The 18,594-nt window shown below is 45.4% G+C and overlaps 1 protein-coding gene across 1 annotated transcript in view; it reads right to left on the reverse strand.

Moving 5' to 3' along the window:
• The window catches only part of CCDC191 (coiled-coil domain containing 191), a 170,825-nt gene that overhangs the window by 104,511 nt on the left and 47,720 nt on the right, over positions 1-18,594 (reverse strand). The window contains exons 4-6 of the mRNA XM_086935594.1: positions 18,155-18,301; positions 11,835-12,013; positions 5,245-5,468 (exon numbers count right to left, since the gene is read on the reverse strand). Coding sequence (XP_086791720.1) covers positions 5,245-5,468; positions 11,835-12,013; positions 18,155-18,301 — 550 coding nt within the window. The remainder of the gene's footprint in view (positions 1-5,244; positions 5,469-11,834; positions 12,014-18,154; positions 18,302-18,594) is intronic.

An 18,594-nucleotide genomic window follows, 5' to 3' on the forward strand; every position in this document is an offset into this window, starting at 1 on the left:
ATCTCCACTAGAGTACAATTTGGTATATGCAGAGGAGTCCCACCAGATATCCCCACTAAAGGACAATGTGGTATATGCAGAGGAGTCCCACCAGATATACCCACTAAAGTACAATTTGGTATATGCAGAGGAGTCCCACCAGATATCCCCAAGAGTACAATTTGGTTTATGCAGAGGTCCCACCAGATATCCCCACTAGAGTATAATTTAGTATACGCAGAGGAGTCCCACCAGATATCCCCACTAGAGTACAATTTGGTATATGCAGAGGAGTCCCACCAGATATCCCCACTAAAGGACAATTTGGTATATGCAGAGGAGTCCCACCAGATATACCCACTAAAGTACAATTTGGTACATGCAGAGGAGTCCCACCAGATATCCCCAAGAGTACAATTTGGTATATGCAGCGGATACCCACCAGATATCTGCAATAGAGTATAATTTGGTATATGCAGAGGAGGTTCACTAGATATCCCCACTAGAGTACAATTTGGTATATGCAGAGGAGTCCCACCAGATATCCCCAAGAGTACAATTTGGTATATGCAGAGGATACCCACCAGATATCTGCAATAGAGTACAATTTGGTATATGCAGAGGAGGTTCACTAGATATCCCCCTAGAGAACAATTTGGTATATACTGAGGTCCCACCAGATATCTTTACTAAAGCACGATTTGGTATATGCAGAGGAGTCCCCTCAGATATCCTCACTAGAGTACAGTTTCTTGAGGACATGTAAAATAATCAAAACATTAAAATTCGTTCATTAGGGCTAGCAATGCACACAATAACTCGTGCTACCTGCCATGCTATGGTACCATGTTGTTCTCTGTTAGCAAATGTCAGGGGTTTGACGAGTTTGAGCAAAAACCCTGCCTCACTTTTTAACATTTTTTCAGTGAATTTCAGTATTTTTGTAGTTTGCTTAACATTCAACCCCTGTTGCAAGGGCTTTGACCTTTGGCTGTGCACAGAGGGTTCAGCAGCCTTTGACTGTGTGCTGGGGTAGTTAGCTGCAGAGCTAGGCCCAGAGCCCAACCTGCCATGACCACCCAATCTGCACTACGCACCGCCTGCTATGTACTCATTCTGTACTGTGTACAGCCTTTGGCAGTGTGCAGTGGGGGCTGATTGCATATTATGCCTGGTGCAAAGCCAGGCTGTAAACTAATGAATTTCATGCTGTTTAACTGAACCGCGCCAAAGTTAATAGTAAATTAAACTCCCATTTATCTCTGCTCCCCGGACAGGTCGGCTCAAACTTGAACTAGCCAACATAAGGCACGCTTGCTAAACATCTGCCAAAATCTGAGTGGCAAATGTATTTGCAGGCAGGGGCGGCACCTTCGCTAAGGCGGAGGAGCTTCGCCCCACTGCTGAAAGGCAGCAGGCAAAATAAAAATAAAATGACAATTCAACTAATTTTTTGGCATTTTATTTTGCATTTACAGCCGCGTAATCTAGGCGGGGCAGGGCCATGTTGCAGCGTCACACGACCTCAGAAGGATAAAAGGTTGAGTGGACTCGCCAGGATTTGAACCTGTGACCATGAGGACGAACACAGGCACGGGCGCATTAGCCCACTAAGCTACCAGACCCGCCTGGCCCCTTATTTAGACCAGAATATCTAAAAAAAAACTACTCAGTGGTTTACACCAAATCAAAAAAGAACACTTTCTGAGTAAAATTCAACTTTCATTGCAAGTTTGGTATATATCTATTCAGCGTTTTTTGCAGTATCACTCTGCAACATTTTCTACAGGAGCTAGAATGGTAAATTATACTTTTTCACTGCCCCCTTTAATTTTAAATGCATTTTCACTAAACGTGGCATGGCCAAATGTATGCACTGTCCTGGGCACATGTGGTGAGGGTATTACAAAGTTGTTGCAAATAGTATCTCTATTCCAATAAAGCTGCGGTCGACACCAGTGTGGGTAAGAAAGAACAATTTTTTATGTAATTACAAAGCAACGACTGTGTTGAGCCAAACAACCAGCCTCAGTCTTGTGCAGTGTTCCATTTCTTAACAACTAGATTTGTCACTTATACATGTACATTCATATGTATAATTAACAGGCTTTTGCCAACTAATCCTACCTCACTGCAACCAGGAACAAAATCACTCCCTCCCAAGAATTATGGGACACCCTGGCGGACTTCTTCCATGACAGGATCTCTGCGATCTACGAAAACTTCAAACCCCAAACCCCTGCCAATTCAATTCAATTCAATTAGTTTTATTTGTTACGGAACTCCTACGGAGGTCCACAAAAATACACCAGTACAGTAAAAAAACATACTCTAATACGAAATTCTACATTGGCCCACCAGCAAACATTACACATACCAACTAAACTCTTTAAAAAAATTCAAATAAACGTCCAGGAATGTTTTGAAAATTTGAAATATTCTATGGCAAACCATTTAATTTGGTGGGGACAACACAAAAGATCGGGCCTCCTGAATAGAATGAATATTAAATTTGATAAATGAGGGTCTTAAAAACATTCGCCTTGCCTTGGAAGTTCTGGACACACAAATAGTACATGATTAAGATCCTGTATTTGGGAACAGCACAATTCACAAATTCTCTCCTCTTTAGGAGTTTTTTCCCAAATGCCTGTTACTTCTCTCAAGGGCAACAGGTTGGTTCTTAAAAGTATTATTAACCTTCTAATTCCATGTGGGGCATTCCATGAAAGATAGGGCTGGGGTCTAATCCCCATCACACTCACACAGATCACCTCATTGCGGGCTTTAGGTTGACTTAAAGCTGTGTCTCTTACTGTACTAATCGTGCTTACTGACTTCTTTAGGAATAACTTCAGTACAGACTTAGACATAGGTGAATCGCAGATTAAATTAAGCCCAAATGAGTGGTTTGCGTGGGCAAATGATCTGAAAAAAGCTGATTTTAATTTAGCAAAGATTTCCAACTTCAAGGCGGCCCTTAGGGGCCCTCATACCCCAGAAGAGGGAGTTCCACCACCTCAGGACCGCTGCCAAGGATGAGGTATAAGAAGAAACTAAATGGAATTCCAAGCGAAGAACATGTGGGGCAGCCAGAGAATTTAAATAACAAATTTGGCAGAAAAAACGGCCTTCAGCCTTATCAAAAGCGAGCCAGTAATTCCTATCCAATACTTCTGCAGCATATGTTAATGTAGGGGGGAGTTTGACCTTAAATACTGACAGAACGTGATTAAAATGACGTCTCCCACAGGTCTTATAAAATCTATTTAGAGCTCCAGCCTGGGAGGCGGCCTTACCAACACACAGTTTGATGTGCTCTGAGTCACGCCTGCTTTTTTAAAAAACCTTCCCCAAATACAGATACGAATTGACCAATTCAAGTTCTTCCTGCTCCAACAACCACTTATACCCTTTCTTTATTCTGAGACCTTTCTTGTGAAAGACTAAAATTTTTCTTTTAGCAATATTAATTTTCAAAAAATGGTCCTCTGCATATTTAGTCAGGGCATCCAGATGATGCTAACTGCATCAGCCTACTCACACCCACTAACACAAACCTCGAACACCTGATTACCCGTTGGGACCCTCTCACAACTCAAGCCACAATCTTCATCATGAACTCTGTGCACTCGGGAGCACCCACTGACCCATGTTCCCATCACATTTCAACCTCTGGAGCAATACAGTTGGCGAGGAGCTCAAAAAAGTCTTGAACGCCTCCATCAACATGGCCTCCTTCCCTGAGGAGTGGAAACACGCTGAAGTGAGGCCACTCCTGAAGAAACCATCTGCTGACCCAGTAGAACCGAAGAACTACCCGCCCATCTCCCTGCTTCCCTTCCCGGCAAAGGTTCTCGAAAAAGCAATCAACCAGCAATTCACCAAACACCTGGAACACCACAACCTCCTGGACCCCTTTCAATCCTGATTCTGAGCCAAATACAGCACTGAGGTAGTCCTGATCGCAGCCACCGATGACATCATGGCCCTCCTGGACCATGACGAAACAGCAGCCCTCATCCTCTTGGACCCGTCAGACGCCTTCAACACCGTCTCCCACCACATCCTGATCAACAGACTCCACCAAATCGAAATTCAAGAAGAAGACGCCCTCAAATGGATCGCCTCCTAACTCACCAGAAGAACCCAGAGAATCCGCCTCCCACCATTCAACTTGGAACCCAAGAAGATCATCTGCGGCGTCCCACAAGAATCGGCTATCAACCCTACCCTCTTCAACACGTACATGACCCCTCTAGCCACCACTGTCAGACCGCACAGACTCAACATCATCTCCTACGCCGACAACACCCAGCTCATTTTCTTGCTGTCAGAAGATCCCTTCCACCACCAGGGCCAACTTGCTCAGAGGTATGATGAACGTTGTAAAAGGGATGAACAACTGTCTCAAGTTCAACACAGACAAAACAGAAGTCCTCATCTCTGGGAACAACATTTTGCCATGGAACGACGCTGAATCTGGCCCTTCTCACACTCTGACAAACCACGCTCACCATCTAGGCATCATCTTGGACAGCACGTTATCTATGCAGAAACAGGTAAACCCAGTCTCATCCTCATGCCTCTGCACCCTATGCGTAAGCTTTTCAGGTGGTTCCCAATCAACAGCAGAATGACCGTCACTCAGGCCCTCATCACCAGCAGGCTGAACTACAGGAACACTCTGTACGTAGGAATCACGGCACGACTCCCGAAGAGATTACAGACAATACAAAACTCAGCAGCAAGACTCTTCCTCAACCTCCCCAGAAGGACTCGCATAACTTCACACCTCAAGAAGCTACACTGGCTGCCGATCCAGAAGAGATGCCAGTTCAAGATGTTGACGCACGGATCCAAAACCATGCACAACGAAGGACCAGCATGCATCAACAAATGCCTGACATTCCACCAACCAACCACACACCTGTGATCGGCCTCTCTCTTCCTTTCAGACACCCCATCGATCCGCCAAGCCAACACCAGAAGAGACTCCTTCTCTCACCTGGCACCAAAGCCTGGAGCAACCTTCACCTGCACCTTAGGACCACCTAATCACTCAAGGAATTCAGGAAAGGACTCAAGACCTGGCTGTTCGAATGAACAGAGCACTGCAAACAACTATCAACTCCAGAGCCTTTAGACCCTCACGGGTGATTTGCTGCGCTTTACAAATCATGATTGACTGACTGAAGTGTGCAGATAAATATTACACTCCATGGCTACTCTCTGGACAGTTTCCCACTTCCTCCCCAGACTTACATTGCGCGTGCCTCTTCCATGGTACGCCGACGCTCAGCCATCTCCTTGCGTAGCCGTACCACCTCCCTCTGGATATCCTCCTCCTCTTTCTTGGCCCTCAGCGCCTTCTTGCGGCTCTCTTCCTGCACCAGTTGCTGGGCTTCCGAGAGGGCCATCTTTTTTAAGGCACGCTCCTGCTTCTGGCGCTCCAGCTGCGCTTGCCTTTTTGCACGGTTTTCTTTCACCTTAGCAAAGAATTTTTGTTGTTATTCGGACTGAGTGCAATTACATTTTACGTATGTACTCTCCAAAGTGCATTGTTGAAATGTACTTCATTCCTAAAAAGGGTCATAACACTCATTACATTCATTTAGGAACATAGATAAGCTGACATAGATAAACTGGTTGTCTAATTAAAAGAAAGGCAAAAAAAAGATGGCCTTTCGGTTTTAATACTGTAAACAGAACAATATAATTGTTATAATTATTATAAGTAGTAATATCAATATTCATATTAACTCTTAAACAGAGATGTTCTGTAAATTTTGTCTACGACTTAGAAAACCTCATTTAGAAAGATTATCAGTTTTTCTCTCATTCCTAAGCGGTTTGGTTGAGAGAACAGAAGTGACTTAAATCACTCACACACTTGTCCCTGTAGGTCAGTCCCAGAACACCAAATCATGGAATGAAACCAATCAGCACACACAATAAGTATCAAAAATACATCTAGTACATCTAGTATGCCTTCCTTCATCTCCTTTCTCCAGCATCAATGACACACACTGCAAGAATGAATGGCCAAGCATCCCATTCAGGGCCACATCCAACCATACTGTGACTTGCTAACACTGCCTTTGCAGGTAGCCAGGCGACAGATGCTTCAAACTGTTTCCTATACCTCTACACAGCTGCTGACACAAACCTTCTATGCTGGTTTGGCAATAAGGAGCTCCAGATTGCAGATGGCCAATCCCTTTCACCCTATGCATGTGTGCTGTGACTTCCAAGAGCAAATTCTTTGAAGCCTTTAAACATTCGTGAATACATAGCTCACGGATGTCTACCGTGCTTTTGTTACTTCAAACTGTGCTGAGACCCTCATCCATACGGACAAGCCTGGTTACTTTCACATTAATCGACAATGTGCCAAGTTATGGGGTACAAAAAAACCAGAGCCCCACCTGACATACAGTCTGCTTCACCCAGATACCCAACATGCCAACACACAAATCTACATCTTCAGCATAGTCTATAATGACACACAAATGTAGCAGCTCTGCACTTTTTCCCACACATGCAAACCATCACACATACCTAACCTGTAATATGGTGCATGCATAATAATCTGACTGATACACCAGTCTACACTCTCATCGTATAGGTTGGCAAAGAAACTTATGAATCATTGCAGCATGACCCCATTGCAGCATGACCCCAAACACCCACCTGCGAAACACCAGGCCAACGATCTGCTGCATGCTAACATCATGAATGCAGACCTCAGTATTGGCACCTCACACACATGCATGTGCATGGAAAGCTATCAACTCCCACACGCTAGCCCCTGGCGATATCAAATTACACAGACACTTGATCCACCATCAGTTCACCCTGGTCCTAAGCATACCAGGGTGCATGCCCATCAATCCCGAACACCTACTGTACACTGGCCCCCAACAGCCAATCTGTTACACCCAGATGCCAGAAAACATAAATGAACACCCTTTCAGTCCTGGGAACTCCAAGACAGGTTTTATACCAACATCTGCACTCTCGCACCAAACCATGTCCCCCATTATACCCACTCCATCAAACACATCAACTTTTACTGGCATTGAAACGATCAGCTGGTGTAGACCAGAAAATAATTCCCATCCCACCCCCAGATCCACTGTTTGAATCTAAACTTTGAAAACACCCAAAACCTGTCCAGAGGCATGCCAACCTCACAGTCAATCCCCTTCCATATATTTTCAGCACACTAAAGCCTGTCAGCTAATGAACCCTATCGAAACATGCCACAGCTTCTTCAGTTACAAAACTTACTCCACTATGATTGCAAAAATATATGGTAACTTCCGCACCTTTATATAAAAAAACTGTTAACTTCTGCACTGACGCCAAAATATGCCAAATGCTACCCTCCAGCGTTCAAACATAATTTTCACATTCTTGCTCCAAACTCCCAACTCAAAACTCTTACATTAACATCAAGCCTACCAGCAGCAGCAGCAGCATGACACTAGGGGCTGCTGATACCCAACTACCAACTAAAGCAACCTTACTCTTAACAAACCAAGTGCCATGCCTTCATATTACATTCCGTCCACTTCTACAGACTCTTTACCTCTACTCTGACTTCATGCCCTTCAACCACCATGGCCTCACTTTCAAACCAATCCCATTTGGCAGCACCCTCGACCCAGAAACCATCATTCTTAAATCTATCAATCAACGCAAGAGCAGCCTAAACACGCTCATGTACTCCCAGTACTACCAAAAGACTTGCGCTCCCTTGTAGTGAGAAGCACAGTGATAAGCAGGCTGGATTATTGCAACTCTCTGTATCTGGGAGCAGGGCCAGCCTGGCTATAGTGGGCACCGGGCAATCCCATGGTGCGCTGCATGGGTGGGGGCCGGTTTTGGGCCCCCTGGAGGCCATTTTTGTTACAGGGCCGTTTTTGCAGCAGATCGGCCCTGTACCAAAATCAGCCGAAAACCGGGACCGGTAAAGAGCTGGGCGGCACCTACAACCCCAGCGAGTGAGGAGGGAGAGGGATTGGGAGGGGGGGGGGGGGCGGCCGACCACTTTGCCAGGGCCGGTAGTGGTTCCCAGTCCGGCCCTGTCTGGGAGCACCGCAGTACATCTTTCAGGGTTGCAATGAGCCAAGTTGGCAGCAGCAAAACTGGGGCTAAATAGGCAACGTAGATCATCCACTACCCTGGCTCTGAGAGACTTCCGTTGGCTGCCCATCAATGAAAGGGTCCACTTTAAATCGCTCGGTTTGATGCACAGAGCGGTACACGATCTAGGCCCACTCCCATTGCAGGAAACATTCACCTGGTACCATCCCAAGAGGCAGCTCCGTTCATCTAGTGCAAGTCTGCTGGCGATCCCCAGCTTCAAACGTTCTAGGATGGGAGGGAGGGCATTTAATGTGGCTGCTGCCCATCTTCGGAACAAGCTACCCCAGAGTATCAGACAAATCAACTCCTTGATCGAGTTTAGAAAGAGTCTTAAAACCTGTCTCTTTCCTAAGGACTGGCCTTCTTTTCCTTTCGACACCTTGACCCATTTGCATACTGGCTAATTCTCTCAGTCTGAGCACCAGGATACTCGTAGGGTGGCAGTCTGCGCTATATAGGAACATTTTGAATTCAATGTCAAACAAGCCAGACCCTATATCTCCACTTCAAAAGCATCCAACTTCCAGGGCCGAGCATCTCTACTGCTCTAACCGACCACCTTCAGAATAAATATATCACATTTGCAGAAAAAAACTATTTCTATGCTGACAATCAAACCAAACCTAAAGCTGCTGCACTCCTGATTTAAACATGAGAAGAGATGTATCCTCGCACTGAAACTAATCCAAGTCCAACTTGAACTTGGGAGGGAGGTTGCAAAACCCAATGATATATGTTTGAGTGGGACCAGAGCCAACCCTTTGAGTATCTTAGGCAGAAATATGGGCTCGCAGAAGGGGAGAGATGCCAGTACTGGCAGCTGCACAACTGGCTCCTAAATCCAATTATCAATCAAGGAGTATTCAGACCATTAACACCTTCTGAGAAATACTAGAATATATCCCACACTCAATACACAGCAAGAGACACATAAACTCACTTTTCAGAGAGCCTGGGAGAAAGAACTACACATTACCCGAGACTCGGATCAATGGGAAGAGATACTCCAGCGAGCAACTCAAGTTGCCTCCTACACGGGAGGGAAAGGACACTTCAAATCATATATTGGTGGCACTACACACCATTGAGTATGGCTCATATGAATAAAGAATGCTGGAGTGGGTGGGGACACATCCTCTGGTCTTGCCCAAAGATCTAGATGTTCTAAGACAGGATTCTGTCAATGATACACCAGATTACGGAATTAGAGGCAGCCCTGTGCCTGGAAGTTATATTGCTGGGCTACCCGGACGGTAAAAGTTATTCATTGAGGGAAAAGAATCGGATGCCTCGTCTCCCTCCTTTTGCTAGCGGCTAAGCAAATGGTTTTGGCCCAAAGTGCAATACCCACAGAGGCAAAATGGATTGAAAGGCTGTGGTGGCGCGTGGGGAGGGAAAAGCTTTCCAAAGGGTTGAGTGGAGAAATTAAAGAATGTAATAAACAATGGGAGGGGGTCTATTACAGTACTTCCAGATAGTCTTTTCGGGCAGATAAGCTTTGTATAGTCTAAGGGCAATAACAAATCTAGGAAGATTAAAAAATTGATGATTATTATAAAACAATTTAAATCGGCTGGGTAAAAACTTGAACTTGAGGACATATCACGAAGAGAGAAGCTTCGGTGAAATGGCTGCTAGAGACGCATCGAGGTTGAAATTGACTGTGGGGAGGGGGTGTTTAATTTGTGGGGTAGAGGGAAGTTTCATTCAACTAGTCAATCGATTTATATTTGTATAGAGCGGCTTATCACCATGGGGGGGGGAGGGTTTACTGGGAGGGGGTTCGATGGGATTGTTGCTAATTACTTTTCCTTGTTGCTTTTGAAAATATGTTGAAATATCAATAAAAACATATTCAACTTTAACTTGAACCTTACAAATCCCTGCATCTCCCACACTCAAAACTACCAGTTTATCAATGAACACCTAAAAGTTGTAACTGCTAATCTCAGCCACCAAGTTTGGTCTTCCTTAAAGCTAGCAATAGTCTTATTTACGATGTCAGACAACGGTTTTCAGTAAATATTTGCACTTAGGTCTCCAAAGGTGATGGAGTCATTCAGACCCTCAGATTCACAGGCTCTCTGGCATTTCCTTTATTATAGACTTCAAACCTTTGGCCTCTGAGAATCAGAGGATCTGGCACTCAAACATGCCAACTGAAGCATTTTAATTCTCATCTGTTGGAACCCCCAAGTGCTCACTCTTAAACATTTTGACCTCTGTGGTTTGGCACTCACATGACAGTGGTAGGAGCATCTAACATAAACTGAACCACAAACTCTGACCTCTCATCTTAATCTTCAGACCTACAACTGATTGTTTCACTTCCTGATCCTCGAAGTGACCTTGTCAGAGTAACCCAAAAGACGAGCCAATTCTTGTTTACTGGTTCTCAAACCTTCTATAATTGTACACTTCCTCCAAGGCTCTGGGCCCTTCCATTATTTTATTGCAGCCGAAGGAAGACAATGTGATAAACGTCAACAGAATGGTCGGTTGCCAATGTTAAGGGCAAAAATGCTTTGAAATTGGGAATATGCAGTACAATTGGTCCCTTTTACAGTCAATGGTGTCTTTAGCATAGAGTAGACATTATGGCAGAAATTTTGTAAACAGGTCAGATATTAGAAAATATACATTAAGTACCACATCTTTCACCACTGAGACCATAAAGCATTATCATGTTACAGGTATATATATATATATATATATATATATATATATATATATATATATATATATATATATATATATATATATATATATATATATATATATATATATATATTATTATATAACATTTGAAGCTTCTTAAAAAAAAAAAAAAAAAAATATATATATATATATATCCAAAGTTTGCGAAGCAATGTCGATGCTCTCAGATCACAAACAACGCGACTCCAAATGCAACTCCAAGGGTGTTTATTCACCTAACAACAACATGTTTCGGCTGCGGACAGCCTTGATCACGTGATCAAGGCTGTCCGCAGCCGAAACATGTTGTTGTTAGGTGAATAAACACCCTTGGAGTTGCATTTGGAGTCGCGTTGTTTGTGATCTGAGAGCATCGACATTGCTTCGCAAACTTTGGAACTTTATTACCGGCGTGCTCGGCCGGCATTGGTGCCACCTCCCTCGGGGCCTCAGGCAGCACTTCTGAGCGGACTTGGAAAACATAAATATATATATATATATATATATATATATTTTTTTTTTTTTAAGAAGCTTCAAATGTTTAGCAAAATTATATTTTTATTTACACATTCAAGCATGCTCCATGCTAGAACTTGACTTATAAAGAACCTTGTCCTAAAGGGGGCACTGTGAGACTGACTCTAAACTCAGGATACTATAGAGACATGTCCAACTTGCCTTACAAAACATTTGATCAGCACTTGAATGAGAATCCCACTCAGCTAAGAATGTCTTTCCTCCCAGATTCTCATCACCTAAACCCTGATCCCACCAGAGAGCCCAACTTGTCATCGCGGACTGCAGATGATCCATGCCCTGCTGTCATCTCAGATACCCACCCAGCTATGACCAGCTAGGAGCTGCCGTCATCCTAGGAGCTGCTGTCACTATGGATTCCCACCAAGCCATGATCCAATGCCATTTCTGATTGTACGATGTGAACATGGCCCTCTGACACCTCAGATGCCAACAAAGCCATCCCAATCTGTCAACCTAGACCCAACCTGCTGATGTCGAAGCTCCATGGTCAGTTTAGGATCCTGCCGTCTCTTCTTTCCCTGGTCATCTCTAATCCCCAGATCTTCAAGTATCCCAGAGTCCACCACTTCCTTCTGCAGGAGCTGCTGCATGTAGTCCTGAACTGTGGTGCTTTCCACCTCCTGCTCCAGATACCCGCAGAGGTCTGGAAGACAAAACATTGCAGAATTTCACTTTTCACACACACACACAGACACACACACACACAAGCATCATGAAACATCCTCTCCAGCTCATGGTCATAAGACAGAGTTTTAGATTCCAAAGGGAGACTGCACGATGAACTTCATTTGATTTGTCAAATTGCAAAACCATAACCTCAACGTTTACACTCTGCCATGAGCGTGATCTCAAGGTTTAAAGTATAAGCTTACATCAAAAGGAGGCAGAGCCTTCTCTGTCTTGGCCCCGCAGCTCTGGAACGAGCTTCCTGAACATCTCTGTAAGGAACCCTCCCTGCTTTGTTTCAGAAAACAGCTCAAAACTATCCTGTTCAGAGAATCACTTAACACTGCTTAAACTCACGCATCAACCCTGTGTCGTCTAGCTGCCCACCTTCTCCCTCCCTAGCGCTGAGAGACCTGTTGGTGATTCAGCGCTATACAAATGTCAATTAACAATAACAATAAAAAAAAAATGATGCATTTACACCAGAGATGAATATACCTATTGTTTGAACTGGGACTTTCTGGTTGGCTGAGTCAGTACCTCAGCCAGGCAGAACCTACCACTCCCATCAGGGGCAGGTGATTATACACACTGTATAACCTGCGCTCACCCTTGAGTAACTTGGCACTGAGAATTCAGGCTTACCACAGAGGCAATGTGTAAAGCATTGGCACAGCACTCACGTACGATAAATACCTTGAGCATCACAAAATCGACTTCACACGTGATGTATGTAAATAACATTTGTATTCAGTACACATAATAATCAACACAACATGAACATCATGCATCTCTGGGCATAAATCACACTTACAATTATTACTAGGCCCAACTGTATTCAAATGACATCAGCAATATGCACACTTAGGCAAGATCCTATTCTCCCTTGCCCCCCTCCACCCCAGCACCCTTATGCACTGCAACACGTTGTCCAGCCTGGGCCTACTCTAGCAGTTTTTATCATTCAACCCCACACAGTTTGAGGGTACACAGTGGGTCACCATAATATCAGGGATATGTACATACACCGACTAATATCACTTTTTACCAGCACCGCCAGCCGAGGCTTCGCGGGCAAACCCAATGCAATGCTATTTTGGCAAGAAATCGCCATCCAGTGCCATGAATAACGGGCGGTTCCCCACTGTCACTCCCACACACACCCTTTCAGCACTGATATGCGGTGCAACAGATATCATGCAGGTCAATTGATTACACACTGCAAACTCCGTGGTCCCAAGCCTCCCTCCACCCTCCAACTCACCCAGACTATCCTACACCGACAGATTGGAGACACCACGTCCTCCCACCGGCATTAGGCCACACACGGTTGAAGTCACTCTTCCGGCACCAGCCCAGTTCTGCGAAGCACGGGGTGGGGATCAACAAGTCACTTGACCCCCTTCTGATTGTTCTCTGAAGCATTCCTCCAGCCCAGTCAGTCACTTTCACCACCCAGGCCTGAGCCTGGCCATACTACCTGGCAACATGGTGTCGTAGGGGAAGGCTGGGTGAGGAGAGGGCAGTTGATCTTCTGTGCTGAGGGCCAAGTAAGGGAACAGTATATGAATGGAGAATGAAGAGGGGGCTCTCGGGAGAAGGCACCCCGTCAGGAACAAGTTGATCAGAGTGGCACTAAGGCAATCCAGGCACAACGTCAGGTGCATGACGATACGGGTCACACCAGACCGTTCTGGTCCCACACAACGAAGAGTTGCAAATTCAGTATCTCCCTGGAAAGGAGGCACAACGTCTGGGCACGTCGGTTTTGGTCGCACCAGACAGCTTCAGTGTCCCACACACAGAAGAGTTGCAAATTCTGTACCTCCCTGGAAATGAGGCTCAACATCCTGTACAAATCGATATTGGTTGCTCAAGAAAGTTCCGGTCACACACACAGGCGCAAGTTCAGCAATGCCTCATGAGGTACAATGAAGCACTACTACGGTTATGCCCCGACCTCCGAGGGTCGCAACTTGTGAATCGGACACAGCACGCAATGAGCATGCAGGTAGTATGTTGCACAAGAGAGATGTGGCACGATCAACGAAGTAGGCCATGCTGGGTACCACAACTGGTGAATCCGCTCACCACCAACAAGACGCTTATGCGTGCCAAGGTCCCCACGATGCTGGGGCCACACACCCTATATTCGGGCCAGAATTCGGGGCTCCGCACAAGGCAATGCAGTCTCCAGACACAATTCTTAGTTCCACACCCATGTCACGTTACCAGTTGGAATTCAGCAGACGATGTGGACACTTGAGGGGGCGCCACGCTTCAGGTTTCACAGGTAGAAGGTGTGGGTCCCTCTTAGGAAATCTTTGATGTCCCTGAGACCTCCAAAAAGAACAGGGGGCAAGCTCAACAAGCCCTTGGAGAGCACACTTCAGGGTGCCACACAGCTGAAGGTAGTGGGCCCAGGCCAGTCACTATTCAGAAAGGGCATACTGCCCCTATATATGGCAGTAATCCTCCTTGTGCACAACATGAGTCCTCTGGCAATGTGCACCATGTAGTTCCAAGTTCTCCAGTCCCACGTCCCCACAAGCGTATCTCACCGAGTGCTGAAGTATGGCACCAGTAGTAATACTGGAGTGTGCCTTTGAAGTTTGGGGTGTTTCAAAGGGTCTCCCTTCAAACCACAGACGTCTGCTCTAAATTTCAGCCCTGTCTGCCATTAGGCCATGGAATGAAGTTCTCTCTCTTTAGTGCGGCCATGATCTGGCTCTAGAGGCCAAATGTCAAAACGCTCTTCCTCCAATTCAGACATGGGGTGCTCCCGCTCCAATCTTTTACCAACTAGGGGTTGGACACCCGTAATCTGGATTGTCCAGTGCGAGATCACGTAGAGGAAACTGAATTGCATGTTCTCTTCTTTTACCCTGATAATAGGGGGTCAAGGTCTCGTTGGCTGCTACACTTGTGTAAGAACATGGGGTCTAGACACTGTTCTGAGGTCTTTAGGCTTTTTAAGTACGACACCCACATGCCCGTTGTGTTCTCCATCTCGCGTTATTTGTACTCAATGTGGTGTACCCATAGAGCCATCTCAAAGCAGACTCCATAGGCTACTTACAATCTATTACTATTTATCAGGTACTCAGGGATAGGTACCCTTTTTCTTAAATAGATTGAATGTAACCATTGGCCCGCTGATTTGTCATTTTTGAAAACCATTCACTGCTTAAGGTATACTCAAAAAAATGTCACATTTTATTCCATCACTTTTATCTTGGTATAATCATCGATTTAAAAAAAAAAAAAAATTGTTTTAGGTTTTACTTGGACAGTTTCTTATTCAATGTATAACTTTGGTGCTCCCTCAATTATTTGAATGAAATTGTTGTTTGTTCATATGCACTTTATTGTCTTCCACTATGCGATTAATTCAGGGGACACGCACTGTATGTATATTGCACAACCCCCCGCCTGAGGGCATTTAGAAGAGTTGGACTTGTCAACGATCCCAGATATGAATGTATGCATAAAGTGCCATCTAAAAATATATATTTTATACAATGCTGTTACATTTTGTATATAATGTACTGTTTTTAACCTATGTGCTTTTATGGCCCTAGTGGCCGAAATAAAGATTTTTGACTGACTGACAAAACCTCTTCCTCCAATCTCTCCAGGCGGCCTGCAAATGGCAGAAGTCTGTCATTCCAGTTGCATGCCCAGTGTTTTATAGCTGTTGCTGGGGACCGCCCTGATGTGCTCCCGCAGCCTCTAGTGTGGACTGGGGCCAAGCCCCAAGGCACACAAAGAGTTTCACCGCACAGAAATGTCCACTTTCTACTACTGGCATTTCTGCGAGAATTACGACAAAGACAACTATACCACTGGCGAGGGATTGCCGCTGCGCCTCCAATGCAACTATTGCAGTCTGAAATGATGTCAACCATTCCCCCATGGGAAGAGCAAACCTCATAGGCAGTGAATACACTCATGGGTATTTCTCACTACCTCAGCAGGGGACACACAGGTGTACCTGCCCTGCCTCTCGTCTACCACTCATTTCACCCATTAAGACGTACCCACAGGGTACTAAGTGGTAGTGAAAGGTCCTCTCATGATGGCTACTGACTTAAAAAGGCCAGTCTAAGTAAACTGGTGCATCAGCTTGAAATGGCAGGCGGACACGTATTTAGGAGCACCATTGGTGCAAAACACATGCCAGCTGCAATGGCAGGCCGGACACGTATTTAGGAACACCATTGGTGCAAAGCACATGCCAGCTGCAATGGCAGGCCGGACACGTATTTAGGAGCACCATTGGTGCAAAACACATGCCAGCTGCAATGGCAGGCCGGACACGTATTTAGGAACACCATTGGTGCAAAACACATGCCAGCTGCAATGGCAGGCCGGACACGTATTTAGGAGCACCATTGGTGCAAAACACATGCCAGCTGCAATGGCAGGCCGGACACGTATTTAGGAACACCATTGGTGCAAAACACATGCCAGATGCAATGGCAGGCTCGACACATGCTTAGCAGGCCATCAGTGCTGAGCACACCACAGCCTGCAATGGCAGGCTGGACACGTATTCAAAGACACCAGCAGTGAAAGTGCACACACCAGCCCGCACGGGCAGGCTGGACCCAGGTCTTTTAATCAACAAATGTGCGAGTGCGCATCCACCGGCCGGCCAAGGCAGACCTGACCGACGCTTTAGAAACCCCAGGCGAGCACCACTACCTAATGTGTGTAGCAAGAGAGCGTACACTTTCACACTGCACTTTCAGCAGGAAAGTGCCCCAGGCCCTAACAAGAGAATCGGACAGACCTGTGAAGTGTCCAATAGGGATAGCCGACCCCCTAGGTAGGGAAAACCCACATGAGGATTCATCCCAACCCAGGCAGTGTACACGCACATGTACCTACCCGGCCACTCACCTACCCCAGTTTGGTGGTAGAGAACGGCTCCTTCGGGGTTGGCTACGGAGTGAGACAGGCCAACTGAATATGAAACATTCTTGACAGCTACTTAGGGGGACGGCACAATTGGTGCGGCGTCCCCCTATTAGCCAGTGTCGCACCAACCCTGGGTTTGTGGTGTTCCTTCTTACAGGGCACTCACAGGTACGACAACCAAACCAATCAAGTAAGCACCATATCCTGGCATGTGCAGGAAGGGCGTATGCACGTTCCTGCTGCAGTACCAGAAGGTGTCCAGAGACCTAAGGTCAGGGAATGAGAGTTGGCAAAAACCAGGAGGACAAAAAGCAAACGTTTAATGGAAATCCCCCTAAGGGCCATGTCCAACGCCTGTGACAGTACAAACATGCTTTCCACTACCAAATACCATTAGCATATTAGTCTCAGCTGACGCAGAGTTTTTGCTGCCAATTCAGCTTTTGGTACTAAAAAGGTGGGAATAAGAAGCACAAATGTGTTTAATCTTTGGTACTGCTGCATTTTCAATGCTTGATTTTACCGCTATCTTACAGTTGCTGCTATAGTTAAACATCAAACCAAGCAAGCATAATCAGCACTCAACTTATTATAGACACAGAAAAAAGAATTAATTGCAGCAATTTAGGTGCTGTGTTCAACTCTCAACAATACACATTTAATGATTGACCGTGTACTTATTGCACAATCACGAATAGCATTTGATCAAGTGGATCTCTCAGTAGCAGCAGCTCAATACACTTTGAATCAATTTAGGCCAACAGCATATACATATGCAAGGCATTTCTATGCTCGTCAACAGTTAGAAAGCTTTCACAAACTCCATTTATAAGGTACCAGGGTGGAGGGATGCAGGTGAGTTTAGTTCACTGAGCTCCACTGGGGTCATTCAAGAGAGAGAAGCTGATGGCTGGCTTCTCTAGGGATGTTCAAGTAGGTGCAAGGGGAGACCATCTCCTGTGTAATTAATGTCTGTACTAAATAAGGAACAGACCATCTTGTAAGACTGCTGAACCGGGTGCAGATAAAGGGGCAAAACAAGGAGAAGAGGCTCAAAAATTGGACCTTGCCTACCACACCGCAGTGCATTGAGACGGCCCACTTTTTATACACACAGAGTGGTGTCATACACAACCCACTCAAAGCGATCAGTATGTACAGAGTGGCAACACACTAAAGCACTGATGCTCCTCACCATCAAACCGGTTGTACTTCAGGAACCCGGGTACTGCCTCTTTTGGAGGGGAAGCTTCAGACACTGCCTTTCCACCTCCATCTTCGTCATCACTTGCCAGCTCCAGCCTCAGCTTAGAATTCATCCAGTCGCTGAGCAGGTCCTGGGCTGGAAAACAAACCACAGAAAAGGGCATTTAGACCACATGGTTACTTTTAATTCCAGAGTGACAGAGATAGAAGAGAAATTACATTAAATCTTTGCCGATAAAGCAGCAGGTCGCTGTAATCTGCATCTTCTTTTCTCTTGGTCTAACTATTTGGGGGTCACAGAGAATTACAGCTGCTAAAACTACATTCACGATATGTTATGTTTCCAGAAACACTGCAACTATCATCAGCAAGACTTTTTTATGAACTTAGAAAGATACATCTCTCAGCAGGCTACAAAAGGGGCAAAAA

Source organism: Lissotriton vulgaris, chromosome 8 (assembly GCF_964263255.1).
Source record: "Lissotriton vulgaris chromosome 8, aLisVul1.2, whole genome shotgun sequence".
In the NCBI taxonomy this organism is placed as follows: Eukaryota; Metazoa; Chordata; class Amphibia; order Caudata; family Salamandridae; genus Lissotriton; species Lissotriton vulgaris.